Source organism: Opisthorchis viverrini (assembly GCF_000715545.1).
Source record: "Opisthorchis viverrini unplaced genomic scaffold opera_v5_526, whole genome shotgun sequence".
Lineage (NCBI taxonomy): Eukaryota > Metazoa > Platyhelminthes > Trematoda > Opisthorchiida > Opisthorchiidae > Opisthorchis > Opisthorchis viverrini.
Window position 1 is genome coordinate 34,972 of NW_008752187.1, and position 25,519 is coordinate 60,490.

A 25,519-nucleotide genomic window follows, 5' to 3' on the forward strand; every position below is an offset into this window, starting at 1 on the left:
ATAAAGAAGAACGCCTCGACCGGTGGGTCGAATACATCGAACAACAGCTACCGTGGCCACCAACTACCACCCTTATGGAGCCCATAGTCGATGTAGAACCCTGCACAGTGAATTTGTAACCCCCTTTGGTCTCGCAGGCTTATGATCGCGTATGTTCCCTCAAGCACCACTGAGCTTCTAGTCCGGATGACCTCCAACCGTCATTGTTCAGAGATGGTGTGGGATCCTCAGTGAGCGCTTGTCTGATCTGTTTGCGTGCATTTGGGTAGAGTAGACTGTCCCAGACAAGTGGAGAGAGTCTGTGATAATACCCATTTTCAAAAGAAGAAGCCTCAGGTGTTTTTGGATGAATTGACGAAAGTCATTCCGTCCTTTGGTATGCACTTTGCACCAGTAAGTGTAAGATCATGTTCGTGGACATGCAGTCATTGAACACGCCACTTACAATCCAGGGAGAGGCACTCGAAGCTGCGGAACGTTTTGCTTACCTTGGAAGTTGTATTAGTTCCTAGTGTACTGTTTCGGATGGGGTCAGTGCACGAGTCTGCTAATTTGAGACACCTATGGCGTTAAAGTGGTATGTCTCCGAGTCTCAAGGCCGCAGTGTGGACTGTTTTGTTGTATGGCTGTGAAACTGGGCTTGATCGAGCAGCCAAACTGAGACATCTTCATGTGTTCGACAATCGTTATCTCAGCACCATTGCTTGTGTGGATTGGTGTTGGCGTATGCGTAACGAGACAGTTAGAAAGCGAGTGTTCGGTTGTACAACGAGAACTTCCACTGAAGAATGTGTCCAGCACCAGAAGATGCATTTGTTGGGCCATTTGTTGCGTATGCCGAACAATCGTTTGCCGCGGAGAGTTTTGTTTTCTGTGCCCAATTCAGAGTGGCGCAAGCAGAGAGGTTGCCAACCGCAAAGGTGCATAAAGGAGATCACGAAACGCTTGGGTGCTGTCGGTGCTACTCGCCTTTCAGGATGGGGACCGCGTGATCCCCACTGCGCCTGGCTGGAGACGCTGCAACTCCATGTCAGTGGCGTTCTTGTTGTCCGTTTCTATCCAGAAAGAGTGTCTGGAGGTGTAGGTACCTCAGAATGATTATAATAAACTAGTCTTAAGTCCCTTCCTTGTTCACTTTTATCCTTTTCTTCACAATAAGACTCAAATTAATCATGGTTGGACGACAGCGAAGCATCATTGTTGAACACTGATGTACTGTTCATGATGATAATGATGAAGCGTGACCCCTGAGCAGTGAATCGAGCGTCCTATTTGTTAACTTAGATTTGTATCAACAAATGAACTGAGTGCGCTATCATCTTGTATTGCTTGCTTCACTGCTTACTGGGAGGCTATCGCATGCTGGTAAGGTTTCAGAAAGTCCCACTAAGTTAGTCTTTCTCAGGTGTTCATCTTTTAACCAGTGGACTAATAAACGTTTATATTCCAACGCGTTTGTCGCGGAAAGTCATATTTTGCAATATCAACTGACAGCGACCGTACGTCTGCGATATGTGGGGAAATATTTCTATCTTCAAAACCGACCCAACTTAACGCAAGGCCTCTGCATCGCATACGTGGTTGAAGAACATCACAAACGAAAGTTCTATTAGAAATGCGCTCGAATCAGCAGACATGTGAGTGATTTTTTTTGAATCTCAGTGACTGTTGGAATGATTCGCGAATGCGTTACTTCGGCTGGCGGGAACAATATGCAGAAGTCATACACGGCTTACACATCCAGATGATCGATGCTGTGTACGACGACCTACCACCTTTTTGTAACGACTACACACAATCCGGACAATTTTCATCAGGTGGTGTACGATTGCTTATAGCTTTCCAGTCGTGAGGGCTGACTGTCGAATGCAGCGACTGAGCATCTTAATTCCACCAGATAGTGTGAAAGTTACCCTCGGTTCTAGACCCAGACAAGCTTGTGTCAGAAGCTAAAGACACTTTCGAAGATACAAGTAAATAAGAAAAAATCATTCAGCTATAGCACCCTCTTGCTGCCCAACTGCCATGCCACCAAAAGGATGCACGAGGGCTGGGATACTGCCAGGTTGCCCAAGCCTATACGGGGAAGTCTAGAGACAGATGCAGATGTCGGTTTTGAACCATGGACCTTCCAGCTGGTAAATTCGTGCTCTAACCATTGAGCAATCTCGCCTCCGAAGATGCGAGTAACTGGACGGTGACAGTATGAGGACAGTATGAAAAATAGCCACTGTTGCCACCAATTCATTTATTGTTTGAGCCAGGTGAGCTACTCTGTAGTTTTACCCAACAAGCCTAGTGGGCGTTTGTTGTGCATCGAATATCAACCGGATCTGTGATCGATCGAAAAACAGCCGTGGCAGTTTCCCCTTGGTCAGCATTCACAGATAAGTTAATTAGTCCACTTAGTTTCACTTTGCTCCGTGGTTTTCCGCAGTTTTACTTTGACAGTTATGGAAAGGGAACAGGGTTACCTCCCACGTAGTCACTATCTGAGTTTGTGACTTTGGACAAGGAATGGAAATCTCTCCTTTTGAGGGAGAGAGCAAGTAAAACATTCCTTGTGGGACATTTCTTGTTGCATTTTGGGAATTCTTTGTTGCCTTCTTAGGTGATTCTCATGCAGTAGAGTCTATGATTCGCCAAGATTTCTATCTTTGAAGTTTCAACTTCGAAACTACGAAATCTTTCCGGTTATCTACGGATTGGTCTTTGTTCCGCTTTGGTTAACACGATAAACCTGAACCGTGTTGTTAGAGTGCTTTTTTTCTCAACCGGGAAACATGTTTTCTCTCGTTTGTTGCTTTTTCTCAGAAAGACCTAGGGTTAGTGTCATACTTTTTGTTTCAGGTTTTGACCAAGCAATCTGTGAGATTGTTTCTTTGGTCTAACTGGTCAATCAATTTTATGGGTTATTGAATAAATTAGGCAAGTTGTTTGAGGTCGTCTAAGATGGAGACTTGTGGCTGAATGACCGATGAGAGCAATTATCACTACTAATTTATTGAAGTCGATCGATGCAAACAATGATTGTTGCCAATTTATTGAAATGACAAGTTGTCGTCACGCTAATTCTTCAACTAGTCGATTTTTTAGCGGAGAATTTTTATCGGAGAATTTTCAGCAACCTTATGAGTAGTGCATTACGAATAGTCTATTTTTGTTCGGTGGCCTTATATTCATCCGAGATTTAGGAGGATTTGTGGAACTGAGTTCAAGGTAGGAGATCCAGGAGTTCCTACACGTGGTCTCGCTGCCCGATTTTTAAGAGTCGACTGACAGTATGTTGGCCCTCATGTATGCGTTGCATCTACTCGCCGGAAGTAGGACTGACGATCGTATACTCAGGGGACGAACAAGTTTCAGGTGCTCACTTGAATAAGTGCGATGTTGATCCAGAAGTCATTCGACACCTTGCGGATCAACAATATGAAGCCACTCATCCAATGAATTCTGAAATCGGGATAGAAAGTGAAGTCGCAGTGATTCTTTTGCACGGCGATCACACCAAACGACATCTAGCTAGCACTATGGTCAAGTCCTGTTCAAATCTTGATGACCTGAATATGTGGCTGTGTGTTAGGAACCGGTATTGAAGTTCGTGTTGGGAAACAAGCGTAGGCTGAAGAAACCACTTGGGTGGGAAAATGTAAGGTTGACGAAATTCTCAACACCAGCTATGAGTTCAACTGACGCTTACACACAACACCAAATAGAGTACTGTGTGATAGGAGTTATGTAGAACCAACTCCACATGTCGTTGTTGCTTAGGGTTGAATTACTATCGCATACAATATCCGTTTTCTGTTGGCTGCGCCTCACTGTACGATTTCTGATTCACATGACTGCGATAGCGCTATTGTGAAAACGTTCAGATGAAGGCATCCCAATATGAGCGAAAAACGAACCAGAGCTAATTGACTCCCATCGCGCCGCGGACTTTACACCTTGGGTGAACAACTCATATGGTTAGCAATCAATTACTTAGAGTTCTCAGTCTTGCTGCGTTCGTCACCCATATTCGATTTTTCTCGAAAGGTGTTGGAGCAGTCCTAATGCTTTTTTTATATCTCGCATTACTTTTCCAACTCTAGCACGCGAGACATCTCGTGTGACTCACATCCTGATGGTCATCCTGAGGTTAAGAGACAGGCCGTTTCACATCTCCAACACGATGTAACAGTTGTTACCCTCGGTATAACTGTAAATGAACAGCGAATGTGTTGTGTACCGTTTGTTGTCATCCGGTCGATCGATCGCACATGTTGCTGACACATTCAGGTCGATATACCGAACGGGCTGTCGAAACTTGACAGACTGAGACGGTGAGACTTCACCGTGTGTTTCGCCTCGTACGTGTATTGACTGAACCAATACAAAACAAACATCGGTCGGTGCCAAACCATGATCGTACAGTCCAACACACTTGATTCGGATATCAGCTGATTTGAATACTGTTGGTTCACTGATGAGTCGGCTCGCTTTCGGAAGTTTTTACCCCACCGTACCTCACACGGATTTTGTTTCTGGAATTATAACACTGGCTTTACCTTAGTTCTTCATGTTCATCGTTGTACTTTGCAACAGTGCACAGAATGGTCCTCTGTAGAACCAATAAAGCAGGTGTAAAGGTGTTTCGTCGTTTATTGGGAATATCAGCAGTAACTCCGTTTTTGAAGACTCACAAGTTATGGGGGTTTGGGACGATGGAGGCTTTTAAAGACGGACTTTTGCGGGAAGGAAGTAACAAGCAACGATTTGAATCCCACACCGAGATGGCGAAATGTGAAGATGCACGCTGCAGGGCTTGGAAATTTAGGTAGATGGATAGACGTCTGTTGTGATGTCAGTAGACTCAGCGACCTGAGCATTTTAAAATTTCCAACGGGAAAATGTGATTCATCCGGACTTACTACTTAAGCCGGATAAAATAGACAGATGAAAGGTCTGTATCTTCAAACCTAGTGGCAGTTTCACTGGTTAGGGTGAAATCAAGGTCTTCAAAGGGACACAACTAAGCTAGGATGCAGTATTTGCGTGTTCGAGGTAGGAGACTTACCCTTTCAGAAGTCCATGTCTCGAAGGGTTTGAAATTACCAAACCTGGATAGATTTTTCAGAACAGTGTTATGACGACAAGGGTTGGTGGGGAGACGCTAGTAGTCCGGGTCAGTCAGCAGTCGACGCAGGGGGTTGATTGTGAAATGGTTTGGCCCGAAATAAACCTTGTAGCCCCAACGACGAATGTCAGCAAGTTCGATATTACACGCACTGATGTTCTCAGCACGCCACAACGGTTCTATATCAGTATTAAGACTGAAAAAGTGTTTGGTAGGATACTGGTCCTTGATGAACTTCTTTGTTCTCGTTCTGGGCCCGACGAACAACGTCTTCAGAATGTCCTTGAATTAGTTGACTGCACAAACGGCTTCCGGTGCCGTTGATCAATTTTGGACACCACACTTCACTGTGTACACACTGTATGATGCCAAGCAAAACTTGTCTCATCAGTTAAGCCGAATCACTGCTGAAATGTAGGCACTCAAACTGACACTCAAAACAGTTCTTCTGGACGACGAGGAAGATTCCAGAACGTTGGATACAATTGAACCACTGGAAATCAGAGGACAATTATCGGTGACTAATAGGGCGAAAATTTTTTAAACAGGTACTCCACTGTGGTTTTTGAAGACTATAAAAATTGTGGGAATGATCAGCGAATATAGAACCTCCGAGATCGGCACCGTCAGCGCTATGTGAAGTGATTCGGTCTTCACCGTGCACTAGATTTGGGTCACAATTCGTGCGAACTTGGCCTCCAACTGTTGTTCGTATGGCACGTCATGAAACCGCCTCCTTTGTCATAGGAACTTGTCGTCGTAAATTGCATAGCTGGACGTATGTTTTCGGTAAATGCTATGCCAGCTAGTTTAGGAACCTCAGTGGACAACGAATAACACATAGGGATTTTGCAGATTACTCGTCAAAGTAGGTTGAACACATTCTTCCAGATTTTCACCTATTCTGTAATTTTCAAGGCTTTGATGTAGACCAGTACAGCCCTCACGTCGAAATTGGTCAGCTAACAAGTACAGCTATTCAAAATCGAACGGACTACGGCAAATCCCCCTTGGTTATCTCAAACTCCTAAAATAATGACTGCTCACCTGCTCCCAAGCCTTTTCTACTTTTGTAGAGTGTAACCATTTGACTTTTTCCTCACTGCTACTTGTTTGTTCCTCGCACCTGATCTGCCTTATTGATCGGTTCCTTTTTGCTAGGAAAGTGACTTGACGGTGCTTCAACTAACGGAACGGCTCAGGGATCTGGCCGATTGTGTACAAAAGGCAAACGCGGAGATGTAAGTTTAGCACCGCTAACATGGTGCCTGTCAAGACTTGATTGGTTTTCAGTTTTCTCTTCACTTTTGTGTGATGGTCAGACGGGTACAGTAACCAACCCCTATATGGAGGCTCGTCGAAAAAATTCACCCTGTGACTTCACGTATCCTTTGGATCGAGGAGTCTGGACAAAACGTCCCGTACCAGGCTAACCTGGTACACAGGTGCGCGTGGTCACAAGAAAGCACAAATAAGGGTTCGACTGATGTTGCTGTCTTCCATAGGGACAAGATGGCTCAAATGGCTAGAGCGCGGATTTACTGACCGGAAGGTCTGTGGTTCGAACCCGACCTCTGCTTCTCGACTTCCCCTGTCTAGGCTTGGGCAACCTGGCAGTATCCCAGCCCTCATGCTTCCTTTGGATGGCATGACAGTTAGACACCGAAATAGTGTTAATGCTAAACGATCTTCCATATGTTGTCCGTACCCATCGTCAGATTAGATCAATAGTTGAAACTAAATGCAGAGACAGTGATGCGACCAGGAGAATAGCTTTAATCCTCTCTGAAACTGAGGATATAGTTTGATGGTCCTCCTAGGCATTTTCTGTATATCACTCTTTGGTTTACGACCAATCGATTGACGTTTGATTTATCGGTCTTTTGAGTCATTTACACCCTGGTTTTTTATGGGAGGATATCCAGCACCACAGTTGTCCACGTTTGGTGTTCTGCGGAGTGTGTGTTCGCAATCCCTGTCGAGCACAGCTGTCTTGTGCTCGTTTTCTAATGGTCACCATCATCATCCTCTCGCCTAGGTTTTCCTTTATTCTCCTAATCATTCAATGGTGCTCTCTTTATGGACCCATCCAATATAGCTAGTGTCCCTATTAGTCTTGCATTGACATCTACGCGCTGGTCGACGTAAACAGCGACAGACGCTTCGATACTAATGTTTAGCATTTCTTTGGTGTTCGCACTCTGAAGCAAGCTAGAAAGCAAACCGACCTTGTTTGCGCATTGAACTCGCTTGCATGTTGGAAATAAGAATTTGAGAATTTAAGACTCTACTGTCGCTTCGGATAGCTCAACTTCAGTGATTCAGTGACTGCTGAGAGGGGTTGTATTAGGTTCGGTATTCTTAGTAACCGAGCTGGAGGGTCCGTCCGTCTCCTGTGTACAGTTTATTTGGTAACGTCTGCAAAAACTCAAATGACAGGTTGATCGTTTGTGGGCTGTTGATCAAGCGCTGGTTAGTCTGTTCGCCGAGCTTTACGATTAGCTTGCAAGCGTTTCGTCACCACGCGGCGAGACGTCATCAATGGGTGGTTGGGTGAGTTGTCAGAACACCAGCCATGGAGGACCAGTATGCGTTGATTCCTCCCACAGAGACATGACCCGAGGGCTGGGATACTACCAGACAGAGGAAGTTGAGAAGCAGAGGTCAGATTCGAACCACGGATTCTCTGGTTAGTAAATTCATGCTCTAACCACTGAGCCATCCTCCCGCTACATATTTCCCATCCGGCTTTTTGATTGCCTATCCTTGTACGCAGAACTGGACATCCTACATGAACTGCTGACATAGTCACGCCTGCCAATAGTCGTTTATACCTTCCAAAGATTTCTAGTCAAATTGTAGTCCGTTCTTCAGCCATTTACTCTTTTCAGTACCTGAATAATGGGCTCAGTTATAGTGGTTTGAAGCGCTCAGTTTATGTCTGTGTTCCCGTGGTTACCTCTGCATAAGTTCTGACCTAGCTGTTGCTCATTTGGTAAGGTAAACAATTAGTAGGTAACACAGTGAACTATTTTATCTATTTCTTTAAATTTCAGTCAAGGGACGCAACGCCTGATGGATGCCTACCGAAACAACCCCGCCCTGGGAAGTAGCAAGACAGTTGAGCCCAAGATTGACGTGCTGAAACAGCGAATACACTCACTCCAAGAACTGATCAAGCAACTCGAGGTAAGAGCTGGCTTCCAAGAACTCAACCACCAGATGTCTGTTTACTCTGATTGGGAACAAGTTCCAGCCATTCACGCGTTTGCCAGACTCAATAAGATATGCTAGTCGATCAGCTGTAACAATCTTATGGAGTCTAGCTGCCATGCCACTCAAAGAAACCACGAGGACTATGGTACCACCAAGTAATATCATCACCGAAATAGTCGAGATGTTGAGGTTGGGTTTGAACCGCGGGCCTTCCGGGCAGTAATTTTGCGCCTTGACCGCATATCTCTCTCGAGCTCTGTCGAACTGAGTAGTCTCCAAAGCTCTCTGGATTATCTCAACTTTATCAGACAGTTCGATTCATCACTATGAGGCTACCAAATTCTTCGGATTTATCCCATCCTGTCAGACGTATAACTCCATTTCTACACACAGATGCATCAGAGAATAGGAAGCCAAAACTTAGCTGTTTCTTGATTGTGATCAGTGGTCGAAAAAGAGCGAGCAACTACGAGTTTTGTGGATCGTTGTGGTAGTTTTGAGTACTACTCACAGTAGCTGGTAACTACTCACTGCTTGGTGGGAAAGTACTAACTCCATTGGTTTTGGCCTTCGAGATGGTTATCTTGATTAACCAGACCTAGAGGCACGCAAATGAAGATTGATGGAAGACGCTATATTTCAGCGCTCAATAGGATGTGACATTTTCTCGGCGAGGTTTCAACGCAATATATTATTTACTACTTAGTGGGACTCGGTCCGTATTGCTCCACTAAACGGACGGGAGTCGTGAGAGTAGTCTGAGAAACGGCTAGCTAGAAATGATGACACCTGGTCATTAGCTCATCTTATAAACAATGACGTACACAACATAAGCAAAAAATCGTTCATCTGTAACATCCTTTCGGTGTCTAGCTGTCATGCCAGCCAAAGGAACCACGAAGGCTGGGATACTGCCAGGTTGTCCAAGCCTAGACAGGGGAAGTCGAGATGCGGAGGTCAGGTTCGAACCACAGGCTTCCTGGTCAGTAACTTTGCGCTCTAACCACTGAGCCATCTCGCCCCAACATAACCAACAGCGTCTACATTTGAAACTCAGGAATGTGAAACCAACAGCAATGAGTCGTCACTCTGGTCAGTTTGCATTCGTTGAAGAGTAGGAAGTTGAGGACTTTCAACGGGGGAAACGTACAAGTAACCGGTAGAAGGTCTCAACTGTTTCATCAGGTTCGATTGAACCCAGAGTTCACCTGGGTTTTTATCCCTTGGATAACCCACCGTAAAGACTGCTAATCCCATCTGACTCCATGCGCAAGAGGACCAATCAATGACAATAAGCTTCGTCGATTGGTGGAAGGTTTCAATGGATCGATTGGTGCAGTATTGACTTGAATAAAAAATCCATTTATCGGATTAAATGTGATCTAGTAATGATCTGAACCACCTCCAGCTGTGGCGGGAAGTGTAGGTTGGTATTTCTCAATGGAGCAGACGAACTGCTGCGACCACGAATTGAAAGACTTATAACCCTTATGTGCAAGCTAACATGACGTATCTTGAAGGTCGTCATCACTCCTGTTGTCACATTGCACGTAGTGGATCAGATGCTTGGTGTTATTTAATACGCGTGCTGATTAGTGTTCGGTTTTGGCTAGCAAATTTCAGCAAAACGGAGCAAGTTGAAGTTACGTTTGGCTTCGGACCGAGGTGGAGCCAGAATTGTTTCGTCTCTCCTGGACATGTTATGAACTCTTTCGAGTGAAGCCCATTGTCCAATACATTGGTTGGTCCAATACATTAAAACCTTATCAGATGATGGCCTGTTATCTACTGAGAAATAGCCACCACAGGCCGTGGAGTTTTGTGTTCGTCAGAGTTTACTGAGACAGTATTGGTTGTCCGTGTTCAGTTTCTCGCTCGAGGGTTCTGTTGTGTACGGTGACCTCTCCGAAGGTGACTCAAGATTACGAAGGAAGCCAGGACAAATCCTTATCTCTTTCTTCGAAGGGCAATTCACTGTGATTGGATGTCTTGATCAGGTTAATGTTCAGAGGTTAAGTTGCGAACCTGCTGAATTGATGGACCGTGGTTCGAGTCCAACCCCGGCGTCTTAGCTGCTCCTGTTGAGGCTCGGACAACCTGACAGCATCTCGCGGTCTCTTCTTGTTACATGGCAGTTATGCACCGAAAGGGCAATAGAGTTGAACGATAAGACAGGGATTTGTCAGCACAGCTAGCGAGTGGCAGTAAGTACGACCCGATACGAGATTCATCTTCTCACCATTGGTGTGACACCAGGTCATACTCTTTTGACCAGTGCGTCAACAACGCGTGTTGGAAATATCCCAAACAACAGCATGGTCCAATACATCAATCGATTGTCACCCGTGTCATAATCACTCTTTCTCCACATATGATTGTAATCTTTTGTCTACTGACATGACCACATTATCGCCCTTATTTTGTCCTGGTACTCTCACATCGCTCTCGTCCTCTTGATAAACTACATCCGGCAGCAATCGCTGACAAACAGCTGTGGATCAACTGCTCAGAGTCTGTCTGAGAGTAAAAAAATCCTTCAGTTGTAGCATCGTTTCGGTGCCTAGCTGCCATACCACACAAAGGAGGCACGAGGGCTGGGATACTGCCAGGTCGCCCAAGCCTGGACAGGGGAAGTCGAGAGACAGAGGTCGGGTTCGAACCACGGACCTTTTGGTCAGTAAATTCGCGCTGTAACCACTTGGTCCGTCTCGCTCCCTGTCTGAGACTACCCACTGTAGATTACGGTGCTCTCCATCAAGTAGGTATTTTTCGTAGTACGCTGGCAGTCAGTCAGGCTTCCTCGTGCACTGGCTCTTAGTTGGCTGAGAGAGCGGCTGCCATCATTATGACACAGACCGGGCAGTGCCTGGTGAGGAAGAGTAAATTCGGCTGTAACCACTTGGTCCGTCTCGCTCCCTGTCTGAGACTACCCACTGTAGATTACGGTGCTCTCCATCAAGTAGGTATTTTTCGTAGTACGCTGGCAGTCAGTCAGGCTTCCTCGTGCACTGGCTCTTAGTTGGCTGAGAGAGCGGCTGCCATCATTATGACACAGACCGGGCAGTGCCTGGTGAGGAAGAATAACTCCGACAAATGTAATACAAGGCGCTTGAGAGACGGCAATGTCCAATACAGCTGGGTTTGCTGGTAGTAGCTTTCATTCTTCATTTCCAAGTCTTGCTTGGCTTCCCGCTGCTCTTTCCCGACAGACATCGATGGCCAAAAACTGAAGTAGAATTATTTCGATTATTTGATGTTTTCTCCATTATAGTGTCCTCGCACCCCTTTTAAATGATCGTCGACGTGTCCCATTCTGCAGACACTTTCTCTATGCTCCATATCGCACCAATGAGCTTTGTTAAATAAGTCACCATGGATTCTCCGCATTCTTTTAAGAGGCCTGGATGCAGACCATCCGCTTCTGGTGCCTTCTCACGTTTCAGTACCGATATTTCTGACTTTATTTCTTCCGACAGCCGATTAAGATTTGTACTCCATTCGCCCGTATTCAGACCATCCGTGGTGCCTTCTCACGTTTCAGTACCGATATTTCTGACTTTATTTCTTCCGACAGCCGATTAAGATTTGTACTCCATTCGCCCGTATTCATTATCTCCAGTGGCTATGTTACAGGATTGCAGCTAAACCGTTCTTCGAATTGCTTGGCCCATCTTTCTAGTCGATATTTTTGCTACTGAATTGATGAGCCATCGTTTTACAGATCGTCATTGTCCTTGGGCCCGTCGGTCGTAACAGGGCATGGCTGTTTCCGGTAGCAAAAGCTTTATCCATCTCCCGAACTTTCAATATGCACCAGAGCTCTCGGTCTTAGGCTCTTCACTCTTTTACGCTGGAGAGATTCGCGTGCGCCATCGTACTTGTTGTCCGCTAGTGTGGATTTTCTGGCATCAGTCAGGACTGGCGATCTCGACGATATCCAGCGATCGAATAGAAGTCGGAGAGACAGCTTTGAATACCACTATCATAGCTCCTTTCACATCATTTTTCCATACTTCATCCACCTGCTCGCCACCTGTTTGAAACGTGGAGGATTTTGTAACACCTGATGGAGAAGCCTGACCTTCAAATACAGATTTAGTTACTTGTTATATGATTATGTGAGTCAGTTGCACCTCTTTTTGTTAGGTAGATTTTACCTTCACCCTCCGGTTTTCTTAGAACTCTCCCCAGAGGATCTAACTGGCGTCCCCGACCAACCTTATTTGGTTGCAAGTCATCTGGTCTCAATGCTCATTATTCCACCCCCCACCGCTGACTCAAATCAATCCCTCTTGGTTTTATGATCGATAACGGTGTTTGTGACTCCCGAACAACACTGGCTTTGTCCCTGCGCGTTTGGCATGTTTAGTCTTGGGTCAGTTGTCCGTTAGATCAACTAAGTGACCTTTGTAGCATGTATCGTTGTCCTAGGAAAGTACTTGATATCTTAGGAGTCCTGACCGGATCGAACTCAATCGAGAATTTAGTAAAAAAAATTTGATGTCTTAGGTTGAGTGGAGAAAGTCATACAAAACAGTTACCCACTTTTTCACTCTACACAATCAGAATATTGGCTTACAGTGTTGCGAGCGCTCGGTCATACCAATGTCATTCTCACCGTATTCATCACCCTTAAACCAGAGTGGGAACTCATGCATGAGGATCTATTTTCGTGGATGGATGGCGACTTGACAGCTCGGACTCATTGTTCATCTACCAACCAAGTCCATCAGACTCAACACTTGTTTGAATCACACCTACGCGATTCATGCTCCAGTCAGCCCCATCCTGGTTCTCCAGAATTCGTACTGAGACTATTTCCGATTCCTGAGTTGACTAGCCGTAGCTTGTGCGCCTCTGTTACCACAACGCACATGTGCGGGTGCCATCATTTAAGGGGGCGATTTAAATCTATCGATCGTGCCTTTGTTTGTGATCTCGTGATTCTCACTGCCGTCGCACGCGCACATCTTAGTCACGTGATGAGACTGGAAAGTGGATAATCTCGTGGCTGTTCTCCATCGGTCGATAGTATTGACGAATCATGAACTCATGTGTGGAGACGTATCTATTTTGTCTCCCGCCTCCAGTTTCTGCAAATACTCTAGGTCATTGTGCTCCAGACGATTTGAAGTCTTGGTTTATTCTTTCCTGTCATACCTGTAGCACCAAAACTACAATGAAACTGAGTAATCTAAGTCCTGGATTAGGCTCATTTCTTGTACACTCGCTCCTTACTCCTTACTCCATTGTGAAGGACACTTCGTTCGATGCAGGTTAGTGCTTCCTGATGGTATTCGGCCGGCAGTACTGCTCCAATGAATGGAACCAAGCATGCTTAAACAGGAATTCCGAATCTTCAATTGAGTTCGGCGTCAGCCCGTAGCTTACTCTGCCGTTTGGCTACTGTGTTAAACAGAATTTCAGAACACGCAGCATACATGACTGCAGCTGCCTACCCCTAACTTGATTCGCACATGGAAGCTACATTACTTGCTCCCCTGTGTCGGTCGGGCTTCCCCCAATAATCTACCGCTGGCCGTTCTGTCGAGTGTACACTACAAAAAAATCGATCGCACCACTCTTCTCTGCCGAGGGAAGCTGAGCACGTCGCTCTGACCTATCATCGGAGTGGTTCACAGTGCTTGGAGATGAATTCATTCCAAAGTCATTCAGTCAACACGGTCCGTTCGCATTAAGTTGATAATGCAAACAAACAGTAAAAACACTGTCACCAAACGACAGTCAACTTGCACGCTAGTAACTCAAGAAGCACGCACAGTCCAGTGCCGAGTTCATAACGGCGTCCAGAGGTATTGTTTTTACTCTTACAAAAGAGCGTTACTTTTCCTCAATAATAACTTTTTTCCTTGAAACCAACCGAAACTTTTTCCCCACTTGATTTCCCGAGCCACGACACGCATATACATATTTCTACCAATGGATGAGCTCAATGTGTTGAAACAGTATTATCGCAAAGTTGTCTTGTCACACAAGCTCAGGACTGAGTGAAGGGTGTAAGGTCGGCTCACACAGCGCCATCAATCCTGCTTTTCTATTTGTGGAAAATGTATTGTTTACATGCTTAATATCATATTGATGTCTGATCAGTCAGTACACTAAACGGGCTGAGTTTTCAGTTTCTCAAAGAATTAACTCATCGAATTATCGTCAAAAAGTGGCCAGGTGTGGTGGCCAAAGTGGCCGAAAACATCGAACGGCTTCTCGAACAGACCGCTTGGGTACTCTGAAAGTTGGGATGTGTTAGTATGTATCCCATCAAGATTATCAGGTCATTAGCATGAAATCTAACGGTCTGTTTACTTCTTTCGAAGTGCAACCTCTGCAAGAGAGATTACCTGTGAGAGACTATTTTCGGTGGGTATTTGAAACTGCTCTCTTTGCTCTTTTTGAAGAGGCCGACCTTTTCGAGTGATCTCTCACCTCTTCCGGGAAGCCAGCTGCAAGCACTCATCAGAGCTGGTCTCTCTTAAGTGTCTCAATAGTTAAACGAACGGGCTATTCACCTTCGGTTCACTTGAGTTTCTCGTTAAAACCAGGTTGATATGGTACAATTGGGGCTCAGACAGACCTAATGAGCCCCAAGAAAGTAAAACCGGTTGTGGACTATCGAAGATTCTTCAATGACCTGATGAGTAGTGGTCCTTTTGGAAAAAAAGCATACAAACCACCAACTGCAGCCTTTTTCATCTCGGAGCATGTCCCTGCAAGGTGGGAAACTCACACTTGTGTGTGACTGTGTGCCTTACAAATCCAAATAGGGTTATAGGATCCCGATTCATTTGAAAGGACAGTGTGTTTCCATGCCATTGTTCATATTTCTGGTTGGTGGGAGGATACATGAAGGGTCAGTGCACGAATTTCACATCCTGTTTCTTGTTGGGGGGAAGGTGAATTCCATCCCACAGAAACCTTTTAACTGGTCTTTTTGAGGTTTGATAGGTGGTCTCTCAACAGACCAAATGTCTGTATTAGAGGCACTGCTGTATTAGGAGGAACTGCTGTGATTGTACTGAACAGTCATCTTCAAGTGTCAGCTGACTTGGATTAAGACTCGCGTCATGTAAGAACATCGCTATACTAGAGTAGTCGTTGGTGGCAGAATCAAATCCAACATGGATAGGTTTGACGTATGAAATAACGACAGATTTGACTCACATAAACAGTTAATCAGTCTCCAGTTGTGGTGCTTTTTTGCGTTAGAAAGAGACTGAACCTTACCGTGGTGTGGCGGTTTGTGTACCTGGACGACCTATTGAGCTACACTAGGGGGTGTCCGCGCGACACTCACAGAGTCTCTCATACCAGGTTAGTCAGTGGGTAGAGTTCTGACGAACACAGTGTCCAGGCCCTCCAAGTTGGGGGTCGGGACATTTGTGGCGAAGTGTTCCGTGAAAATGGTGATGTACTTGTATTTCCAGTCCAACACCGCTGCCTTGCGGTCATGCCTTTGAGCCACCTCCTGTCTAGGTGTGGGCGCCCTGGAAGTATCCCAGCTCTCGTACAACCATGACATTTACAGATAACAATACTCTCATGCCACATCAACCGTCGCGTGGTGCCGTCAGCCGGGTCGCCTTACTTGCTGCATACAACAGGGCGGGTAGGCGAAAACATGTTACTGTTGACGCCTCTCTTCATAGCATAGCTGTCGCACTCCCTATCATATTGGATAAACGGAACGATTTAACTTGATATAGGCCATCCAACCCAGCTTCTGGCTGTCATTCCTTTATTGATATTTTCGGTGAGCGAAACTGTAGTATCTTGAAGCACCATACTTCGTTACACCTTTTTGGCTGAAAGACAGACTGACCGGCTTGTCCTGCAATTTCTTCCAATCCATATCTGTTCTTTTGGAGTTTCCATTATTTTGGAATGGTACCCCACGCGACACCAGTATTTAACTGCTAGTACTTATTATGCAACTCAAATACCGTTTTCTGTCACCTCGATTGGTGATGAAACGTTTGCAATCAAATTGCCCAGCTCAGCGAACAAGCCAACGACCATCTACGCCACCTGAGCTACCGACGTTTTCCTCTATAGAAAACCGTTTTCTGTGTCCAATAACTAAATCGACTTCTTCTGGAGGTAACTCATTGGTTAGATGGCGAAATTAATGGCCGGAAGGTCCGTTGTGTGAACCTAATCCCGGTATCTTGACTGCTCCCGTCTAGGCTTGGGTAACCTGGCACTATCGCAGCTCTCCTGGATCCTTCGGTTGGCACGTTAGCTAGACACCAGTGGGGTATTACAGTTGAACGACTATCGACCTCTGCGTACCTGTGTAGGGAAATTGCAACTGTTGTATCCGTCGTGCTATTGGGAATCCGTTCTTAGCTGTCCCAACTCAACTCACCAGTCACTTTAAACAATACTGATCACTCCCTTTGTCTTCTTACCCGGTTGCTTTTGTTCAAATACACATATGATTCTTTTTTCTTGGCTTTCAGGATCGTTATTCCAAAGTTGGAGGGGATCAAGCACTTAGCGAGGCTCGAACGAAACAAACCATGCTTCAGGGAGGCCAATCGGATACAGTTCCCCGGCCTCCTACACAGTAAGAAACACTGCTCTTTAACATTTGTCTTGTACATACGCTGACTCCTTGGATGAAGAAGACTAGGATCCGTTAGGATACGCATAGACCCAGATAAAGTAATCGCATTCAAGAGACCACTCATCCTACCGCTCAGTTGAAAATACTGTTTTGATTGTGTGAGGTATAGATTGAAGGTGACTCATCTGTTGTTTGTTTCTTCAGTTCCTACGAACTTGTAAACGTCATGCACTGCGAGTCAAATGGGCATAGCGGTTGTTCAGTAGCCGAATACATACGCCGTTGGGTCATCCCACACTGTTCACCACTTGCCGTCACGTTATTGATTCTCCAGGTGGGGTACCAAGTATAATCATTCGCGCTTGGGTTCGTTAGTTGTCGCGACCGCTTTGGTTTCAACTTGCTACCAACCTCGCGTAGCTCTATCTAACCGGAGGCTTATGGTTGCATTCCGCAAGCGAGGCCGAGTGTTCTATCCCTGACGGTTGCGGGTTGCTAGATCTGAAGACAATCCATGATGAATACAGACCAAATAATTATTTTGTTACTTACGTTTGGTGCGTATGTATGGTGGGCAGTCGCGTATGGAGGCGAGATGCCTCAGTGGTAGAGCGCGAATTTACTGACCGGGAGACCCGTGGTTCGAACCCGACCTCTGTATATCGACTTCTCCCGTCTAGGCTTGAGTAACCTGGTAGTATCCTAGCCCTTGTGCTTCCTTCGTTGGCATGGCGGCAAGACACCGAAAGGGGGGGTTACAGCTGAATGATTACTACTAGTCGCGTGGGCGGTGTGGCAATACCATATGGACAAGATTATCCGGTGGCTGCACCGCGAAGATCTTGCTCATTTTGACGCCATCCAGGATTATTGAGTATCTTGTTTCGTCTGCCATCGACGGGTTCCCAGTGAACCAGAGGCATCTGAAGACCGGCTGTGAGAGCATGAAAACATTTGCGGAACACAGCAGCAATGAAGAAAGCTGTCCTTCCAGACCACCTGGTAAGCGAGAAAACGCCGGAGCGCGGCACCCACTTGCTGTCTCGTCCGCCTAAACTCTGAAGCTCTAGTAGGTCAGCTTGTGCAACTAATGGTCGTGCAGGTAACCTGTACGCTCGGTTGCATACACATTCTTTCAGGTGCTAGAACGAAGTGACAAAAGTTCTGCTATGTCGGATTAAAAATTCTCCCGAACAGACGGTCAGACCAAGGATTAGTCTGCACAATGCTTACTGAGCGCGCAATATGGGTCAATAAAAAGTCGTTCTGAAGGCCAAGACCCGAGTAGCTGCATCTGTCATACGACCTGTTTTACTTTATACTTTTAAAACAAGACTGATGCATGTCTCAGGCACTCGTAAGATCGGGCGGAGAGGTGGTTGACCATCCAATTACGGCCCTAAGACCGGGTACCCAGAGAATGAGTTCGTCGACGACACTTTGGTAGTAGTCAACTTGAGTAGCCAATCCAACAGCGTCGACTCTAGTGTTTCGGACTCCTCGCTGTTGACGACGCTGAAGCTGTGCTTGCTCCGGGACTGACAATATCACCGTCGTGGTCGGCTAAAAATCTGGATCTTCGCTACCATTTGTGAAGTTGAATGCCTGGTCCTGCAGTCTGTCCATGACCGATGTCTTTTGAAACTAAGATTGGATCGACATCTGAGAGACCACTTCCCGCTGCGATTAGAGTCATTCAATGATCCTGCTCATCCTCCCTATGCGGTAAAAAGCAGCCACCAACGTCAGTGAGTTCGGTCCTAAGGGCCTTCATGCTTCGTTGCCAAGTCATGAATTGCTTGAATATTCCTATGGTTTGAAAAACAACACAGTTGCGAACATTAATGTTTTCGGGATCTCGTCATCAGGTCAGTACATATCTAATGGTTAAAATAAGAGCGAAAAATGAAATACGCTACGAAGATTGGTTAGTGAAATGCAAATACGTGGAGACACGAACGGTTGGTTGTCTGCGCCTCCCCTCATTTCGCATCTAGTTGGATGCTGTGAGACAGTGAAGAGGGCTGTTGAGTGACTTGGCCTGTTGATTCGTGTCACACGACCAAGGCAGACTTAGCGTTCGTTCGAAGTCATGAATTGACTGCTCATGAGCCATCTGTGTCCGACACAAGACCGAGCGAAGAAGGCCCTGTGAGGCAAACAGTCCTCTGGCGTACGAGTTACATGGCCGAACCAGCGTAACCAGTTGATCTATCGAAAACAGTCTGGATCACCTCCCTCCTGTTGCATTTTTCAGGGTCAATCATGTGGCTTGTTTTGGATCTTTTTTGTGCCGAACCCTCATTCGGCAGTGGTTGGATGTTTAATTTGTATCCTAGCTTGAGACTTCTGTGCCGAAGTCTTTTGGAATCTGAATGGAAACGATTCAGCAATGGCAAAAACGATAGCGGCGAGTTTGTAACCAGACCCTTTTACTTTCGATGTGGCCTTATCAAAGCCGCCAATTTCATTCTTATTTCCACCACTTTACTTTCAGAGTGGACAACTTGGACTCAGACAATTCGTTTGATTCTGACTTGGACGAAGCAGTCCCGAGTAAAGCACCTGTTTCACCTAACAAAATACCAGCAGCACCCCCTCTGGCTTCTGTGGATGAACCGGGGTCCACACCTTACGTTGGATTGGCCACGGCAATATACGAATATGCAGGTACAGTTCGAGACATTCATCTCTTTGTTCTAGTCGACGTCGCTAACTTATTGCTTCAGCAATCTCCTCCTTACTACGCTTACTTCAACTGCCGTCTCAGACGCACTTTTTAAAATCTTATTTGTTTCCAACAGAGTTTCATATGTATCCAAACATCTGCTCGATTCCCTTTCAACTCGTGACTTGCCGTAAATCATAGTCTGAGTCACGTGATAGCAGTCAGTTAGCGGAAGACAGCCCTTCGATCAGGTGTAGTTTTTACCCGGAGGAAGACTGAGTAGGATTGGCCTTATTCCACATTCGAATGCTTACCTCGCCCCTCAGCAGATTCCTTCCTTTGTTGATTCGTTAGATCGATCGTAACTTTGTTTGTGCAACACGTGATCCATCGTCTCCCATTCTTGCAAAAGTGGCATCAAATAACTGCGTTGTTTAGAACGAAATTCACCATAGCCCACGTGACCCTTGGTACTTACTGTATGCATGATAGTCCTCATGATTCACTTTGCTACTAGAGTCCATCGTTTGCGCTGCCTACGTGTATCAATCTAACATACACGTTCGTATTTACAAACCGTTTGTGGTCCTAAGATTTCATTCGTTNGTTGGTTGTCTGCGCCTCCCCTCATTTCGCATCTAGTTGGATGCTGTGAGACAGTGAAGAGGGCTGTTGAGTGACTTGGCCTGTTGATTCGTGTCACACGACCAAGGCAGACTTAGCGTTCGTTCGAAGTCATGAATTGACTGCTCATGAGCCATCTGTGTCCGACACAAGACCGAGCGAAGAAGGCCCTGTGAGGCAAACAGTCCTCTGGCGTACGAGTTACATGGCCGAACCAGCGTAACCAGTTGATCTATCGAAAACAGTCTGGATCACCTCCCTCCTGTTGCATTTTTCAGGGTCAATCATGTGGCTTGTTTTGGATCTTTTTTGTGCCGAACCCTCATTCGGCAGTGGTTGGATGTTTAATTTGTATCCTAGCTTGAGACTTCTGTGCCGAAGTCTTTTGGAATCTGAATGGAAACGATTCAGCAATGGCAAAAACGATAGCGGCGAGTTTGTAACCAGACCCTTTTACTTTCGATGTGGCCTTATCAAAGCCGCCAATTTCATTCTTATTTCCACCACTTTACTTTCAGAGTGGACAACTTGGACTCAGACAATTCGTTTGATTCTGACTTGGACGAAGCAGTCCCGAGTAAAGCACCTGTTTCACCTAACAAAATACCGGCAGCACCCCCTCTGGCTTCTGTGGATGAACCGGGGTCCACACCTTACGTTGGATTGGCCACGGCAATATACGAATATGCAGGTACAGTTCGAGACATTCATCTCTTTGTTCTAGTCGACGTCGCTAACTTATTGCTTCAGCAATCTCCTCCTTACTACGCTTACTTCAACTGCCGTCTCAGACGCACTTTTTAAAATCTTATTTGTTTCCAACAGAGTTTCATATGTATCCAAACATCTGCTCGATTCCCTTTCAACTCGTGACTTGCCGTAAATCATAGTCTGAGTCACGTGATAGCAGTCAGTTAGCGGAAGACAGCCCTTCGATCAGGTGTAGTTTTTACCCGGAGGAAGACTGAGTAGGATTGGCCTTATTCCACATTCGAATGCTTACCTCGCCCCTCAGCAGATTCCTTCCTTTGTTGATTCGTTAGATCGATCGTAACTTTGTTTGTGCAACACGTGATCCATCGTCTCCCATTCTTGCAAAAGTGGCATCAAATAACTGCGTTGTTTAGAACGAAATTCACCATAGCCCACGTGACCCTTGGTACTTACTGTATGCATGATAGTCCTCATGATTCACTTTGCTACTAGAGTCCATCGTTTGCGCTGCCTACGTGTATCAATCTAACATACACGTTCGTATTTACAAACCGTTTGTGGTCCTAAGATTTCATTCGTTTTTGAGTGATGAGTACGTGTTTCGTTAGTTCAGTTCACCATGACAGCCCTCGATCGGGGAATCTTTTCATGAGGGTGGCGAACAAGGCTTGTGTTTAGTGATTAGTCATTTTGGTGAACAGTATTATATGAAACGTACATATATGTATATACATATATGAGATATATGCGTATGAAATCAAAGGTAGCACATAAGTGCAATCCATTCTCTCCTAGTGACGGTTGGAAGACGTCGAACTTGAGTACAGTCGTGTCACATTTCACCGAAACTACTCAAGCAAGGCAATTTGCAACTCATTTACTGGGTACTTCTGAGGTAATTATGAGCTGTGCAGTTCAGGCGGCTAGCGGTCGCAAAAGTTATGGAAGCCCTACGTAAATATGAGCTCTGATCTCGAAGAAAACTCGTACGCTGCTTGAATTTGCACTGGCCTACGTTTTCACGACCTAATTTAGCTTTTTGACCCACCGGCCCATGCATCCTTTCCTTTTAACATTTGTTTCCATGACTCTTTCTAATGGTGCACACGATTTTTGTCTAGCCCCATAAGTTTGTGGAGACTTGTCCAGAATTGCCAATCCGAGGAAATAGGCCTTGTTCCCTACCCTCGTTTTCGTGCACGGGTACATTCCGTCCCTTATCTTGGGTCCCTTAGACGTCCAAGGATCTCCCCCTTAACAGAGCATTGTTTATCGATTCTGTGGCTTTTACTACTGGGCACTGGCGAAACATGAAACCCAGAAAATAAACGGGATTTCGACTTCAAATGTCACTAAATGCATATATTGGGAATGCTATGCCTTGATCGCGTGGTAAAAGCAATGAGGGTTTAGGGAGACTGAATTCCGACACAATTTGGTCGGCATGATTCAAAGGTAAGGATGACCAATACCTGTGACGTTTCCCGTAGAGATAAGTTATCTACAGAATAATATATTCCAAACGTTTTCTGCACTTTTTTTACACCTGCCGTCGAAAAATCATGTTTCACCTCACGAATTGGTATTCAAATTGGCCTGGTAATCTTTCGCACAGTATAGTTGTTCTGAATATCCAGTGCATAGGTCCCTTTCTAATTGTCTTGGTACTTGTGACGAATAAATTAACAGGGTGTCTCAGTATTGGCGTTTTTGGCCTGTTTGTTGGTCTGCCGGGCTTGACAGTCGGCTTGCAAAATTTTCACAACTTAGCGGTGAGAAGCTGACAATATCTACCCAAATACTGGCAACATATTGACACTTTTAAGGTTGATGAACACAGTTCAGCAGTTCAGAAGTACTTCTGTACCTTGAATAGTATTTCGAATGAGACGTGAGGCGACCTTCGTGCAACGTATCCAGTCGAAGAGTATGACACTTGGGCGAGTCCGTGAACACCGTCCTAAAAACAGTGTTTGACTCTACACATGTCAACTCCATTTTGTTCAGTCTCACGCAGAATGTGACTGTTAGTCTTCGCGATTTTTTTCACAACGTAGTTGCTGTCTCGTTTTTCTCCACCATCACAGGTAGTGGCTCTTCATACCTTGCTACGCGTCCAGGTGAACGTTTCCACGTCGTCCAGTTGGACACAGATAATACCGGTTGGACCTCTGTGATTTCTGAGGACGGATCCAGACAAGGCTTTGTCCCAACCTCATTCATGGACATCTCAACCTATTAATTCATGTTGTGCTTCCTCCCCAGTGGCCGTACAAAGAAACACTAGCTAAACCCATTCGTTAGTCTGTGCTATAACTTGTTCGCCATCCACGGCGCGATGCAATCCCCTCAGCCACATCGAGTTCATTTTACATACGTTCTCATCTTGTTCGAATTCAAGTACGTTCTCCTTAGACTAAAAACAGAGTTACTTGCTTACATGAATTCCGGCAACTGACTTACTCAACATTATTTTTACACTCGCTAACGTGCCTTGCTATTTCTCCGCGCCCCGTCACCTCTGTTTGTGTCCCGTTCAGTTGCGTTTACCTACCACTTTTCTATGTCAGTAATCATCATGCGACCTCCGATTTTCCCTTTACTTTGTTCTTCTATATCACCAGTCTTTCCGTCCTAATCGCACGATGCTGGTTGTCCCACTAACTTGTATCAGGCCTCACACATGCCCTGCCCTACATGATTTTCTCCTATTTTGTGCAAACTCATTCCAGGCCAAGGCCAGCACCACCGGATGAAGTTTTCCTAAAAACTGATCCGTCCTGATTTTGTCGTTCGCATGCTTTTGGTCAGTTGGTTATCCTGAACGTGGTATTTGCGTCAAACACTATTGTTCGACGCTATTGGTGGCTTTGGTGCGTTTCGGGCAATGAAGTTGTTACATCTGAACTTTCGGGAGTTTTCCTCTTATCGGTGGAGTCGCAAATCTCCCAATTATATACTACTAACGCATCATTCAATTACGTGTTGTTATAGTGTGTGAAACTCCAGCTGTTTTCCTTGGTGCTCCACGCTGCTATTCAACCTAGAATAGTTGAGTTATCAATAACTATCATTGGAAGCGATTGGTTGCCGATTATCTTGTTTCTGCTGCTGAGAAAATGCTAATCACAAGTTAGGTCAAGGACTCAGCCTCTCGGTGACCATGTATTGGACTCATGGATCCGACTACTCATGTTTCAAGGTCATGATGACCCTAGTGTTCTTAATCTTAATTAATGTCTATTCGAGACTGCGTTCTTGAAACGAGGGAAAATGGTTTGAGTTATTTAGAGAATCACATATGTGATTGGACGGTCACTTCTTAGCCTCAAAACCTGTTTTACAAGGTGGTCTGTAAGGCTTCTATATGACGCTAGACCACGAGGAACTACTCGTGATCTGGCATGATATGCTTGAGACGTCTGGATGGGCGCCAGATGTGTCCAGCGAGCCTTCCACGTTTGTAACACAAAGATGAGGAAGCTTTCATTATTTTAAAATGTGAACTGGACTGTGCAGATGATTTGGTTTGCCGGCGCCGCAATATGACCGTACACACACTGGTTGCTTCCAGGGAATGACCTACTTAGTGAACCACGAGGTCAATTGCCCTGAAGGGAATGGTCCTTTTTGGGCAGGAAACAGTGGTACTGTTTATATTTCGACTGTTCTGATGCGGGCCAATTCCACGATTGCAGCTGATGTTCTGAAGATCGTTTACTAGTGGGGTCATCTAATGGAGACTTCTGCTCTGAAGATCCCAGCAATGCATGCCGAATTTCCAGCAATCTACTGTAGAGGTTGTATCAAACGAATCTGACCACCATCGTTTTATCCCATGTTGAGGTTTTTTGTTTTGCCCTGGAGCGCGCGCTCGAAACACTTTATACCGGAATTACGATACTGAGGATGCGTATCGCTGGGTTTTCAGCTTTTCATTTGTACAGCCCCATTCTTTTGTTTTATGTGATTCAAATAACTTAACCGGACATAATCAAATCAACGTCTGTTTCTACATCGGCATTCGAGTCGTGCTACTAGCAGGTTCATCTTACAACGTAAAGCCGGACAACTAGGCAAAAAGAATCCACTTCTGACGCCGGTCTCCCTTCTGTTTCACATATCCGTTGGCCTCCCTTGTTTCTAACGTCATCCTTGTAGACTGACAAATCCGTTCGCCACCCATTGCCGTCAGCTCCAATATCTGCGGTCACCACAGCCGCCACATTCGTAGACACTTCGAAATGGTTCGTCAAACTTTGACGCTTCCGATAGTGCTTTTCTAGTAATCCAGGAGCCTATGCAATTGGTTTTTCCCGGGTTTTGAGTAGTCAAAGTGAAAGAACTCTGTTCGAATAGCAATAATCGTAGTCGTTATATCCGTTTACACTCCGAAAAAAGACAGGTAATATTCATGGCACTGAGCAGTTTGTTACGACGGGATAAGAGCTCAGATGTCGTTTTAGTTGTCGAGACCATGGAAACAAGAATAGTTAGAATTAGCGTTACTGAGACTCTATTTAATAGTCATTTTCTACTAAGATTGAGACTCACGAAAAACAGCTTCTGCAGTTTTGAGCTGACCGCAGACGGT

At 45.5% G+C, this 25,519-nt stretch overlaps 1 protein-coding gene across 1 annotated transcript in view; it reads left to right on the forward strand.

The window, feature by feature from the left end:
• T265_11579 (hypothetical protein) overlaps nucleotides 1-23,877 on the forward strand; it is a gene marked incomplete at both ends in the record, with an annotated part of 32,965 nt that extends 9,088 nt beyond the window's left edge. Inside the window, 6 exons of the mRNA XM_009178266.1 lie at nucleotides 6,281-6,360; nucleotides 8,176-8,308; nucleotides 16,813-16,919; nucleotides 19,417-19,589; nucleotides 20,750-20,902; nucleotides 23,013-23,877. Coding sequence (XP_009176530.1) covers nucleotides 6,281-6,360; nucleotides 8,176-8,308; nucleotides 16,813-16,919; nucleotides 19,417-19,589; nucleotides 20,750-20,902; nucleotides 23,013-23,167 — 801 coding nt within the window. The remainder of the gene's footprint in view (nucleotides 1-6,280; nucleotides 6,361-8,175; nucleotides 8,309-16,812; nucleotides 16,920-19,416; nucleotides 19,590-20,749; nucleotides 20,903-23,012) is intronic.
• Nucleotides 23,878-25,519: the final 1,642 nt, after the last annotated feature.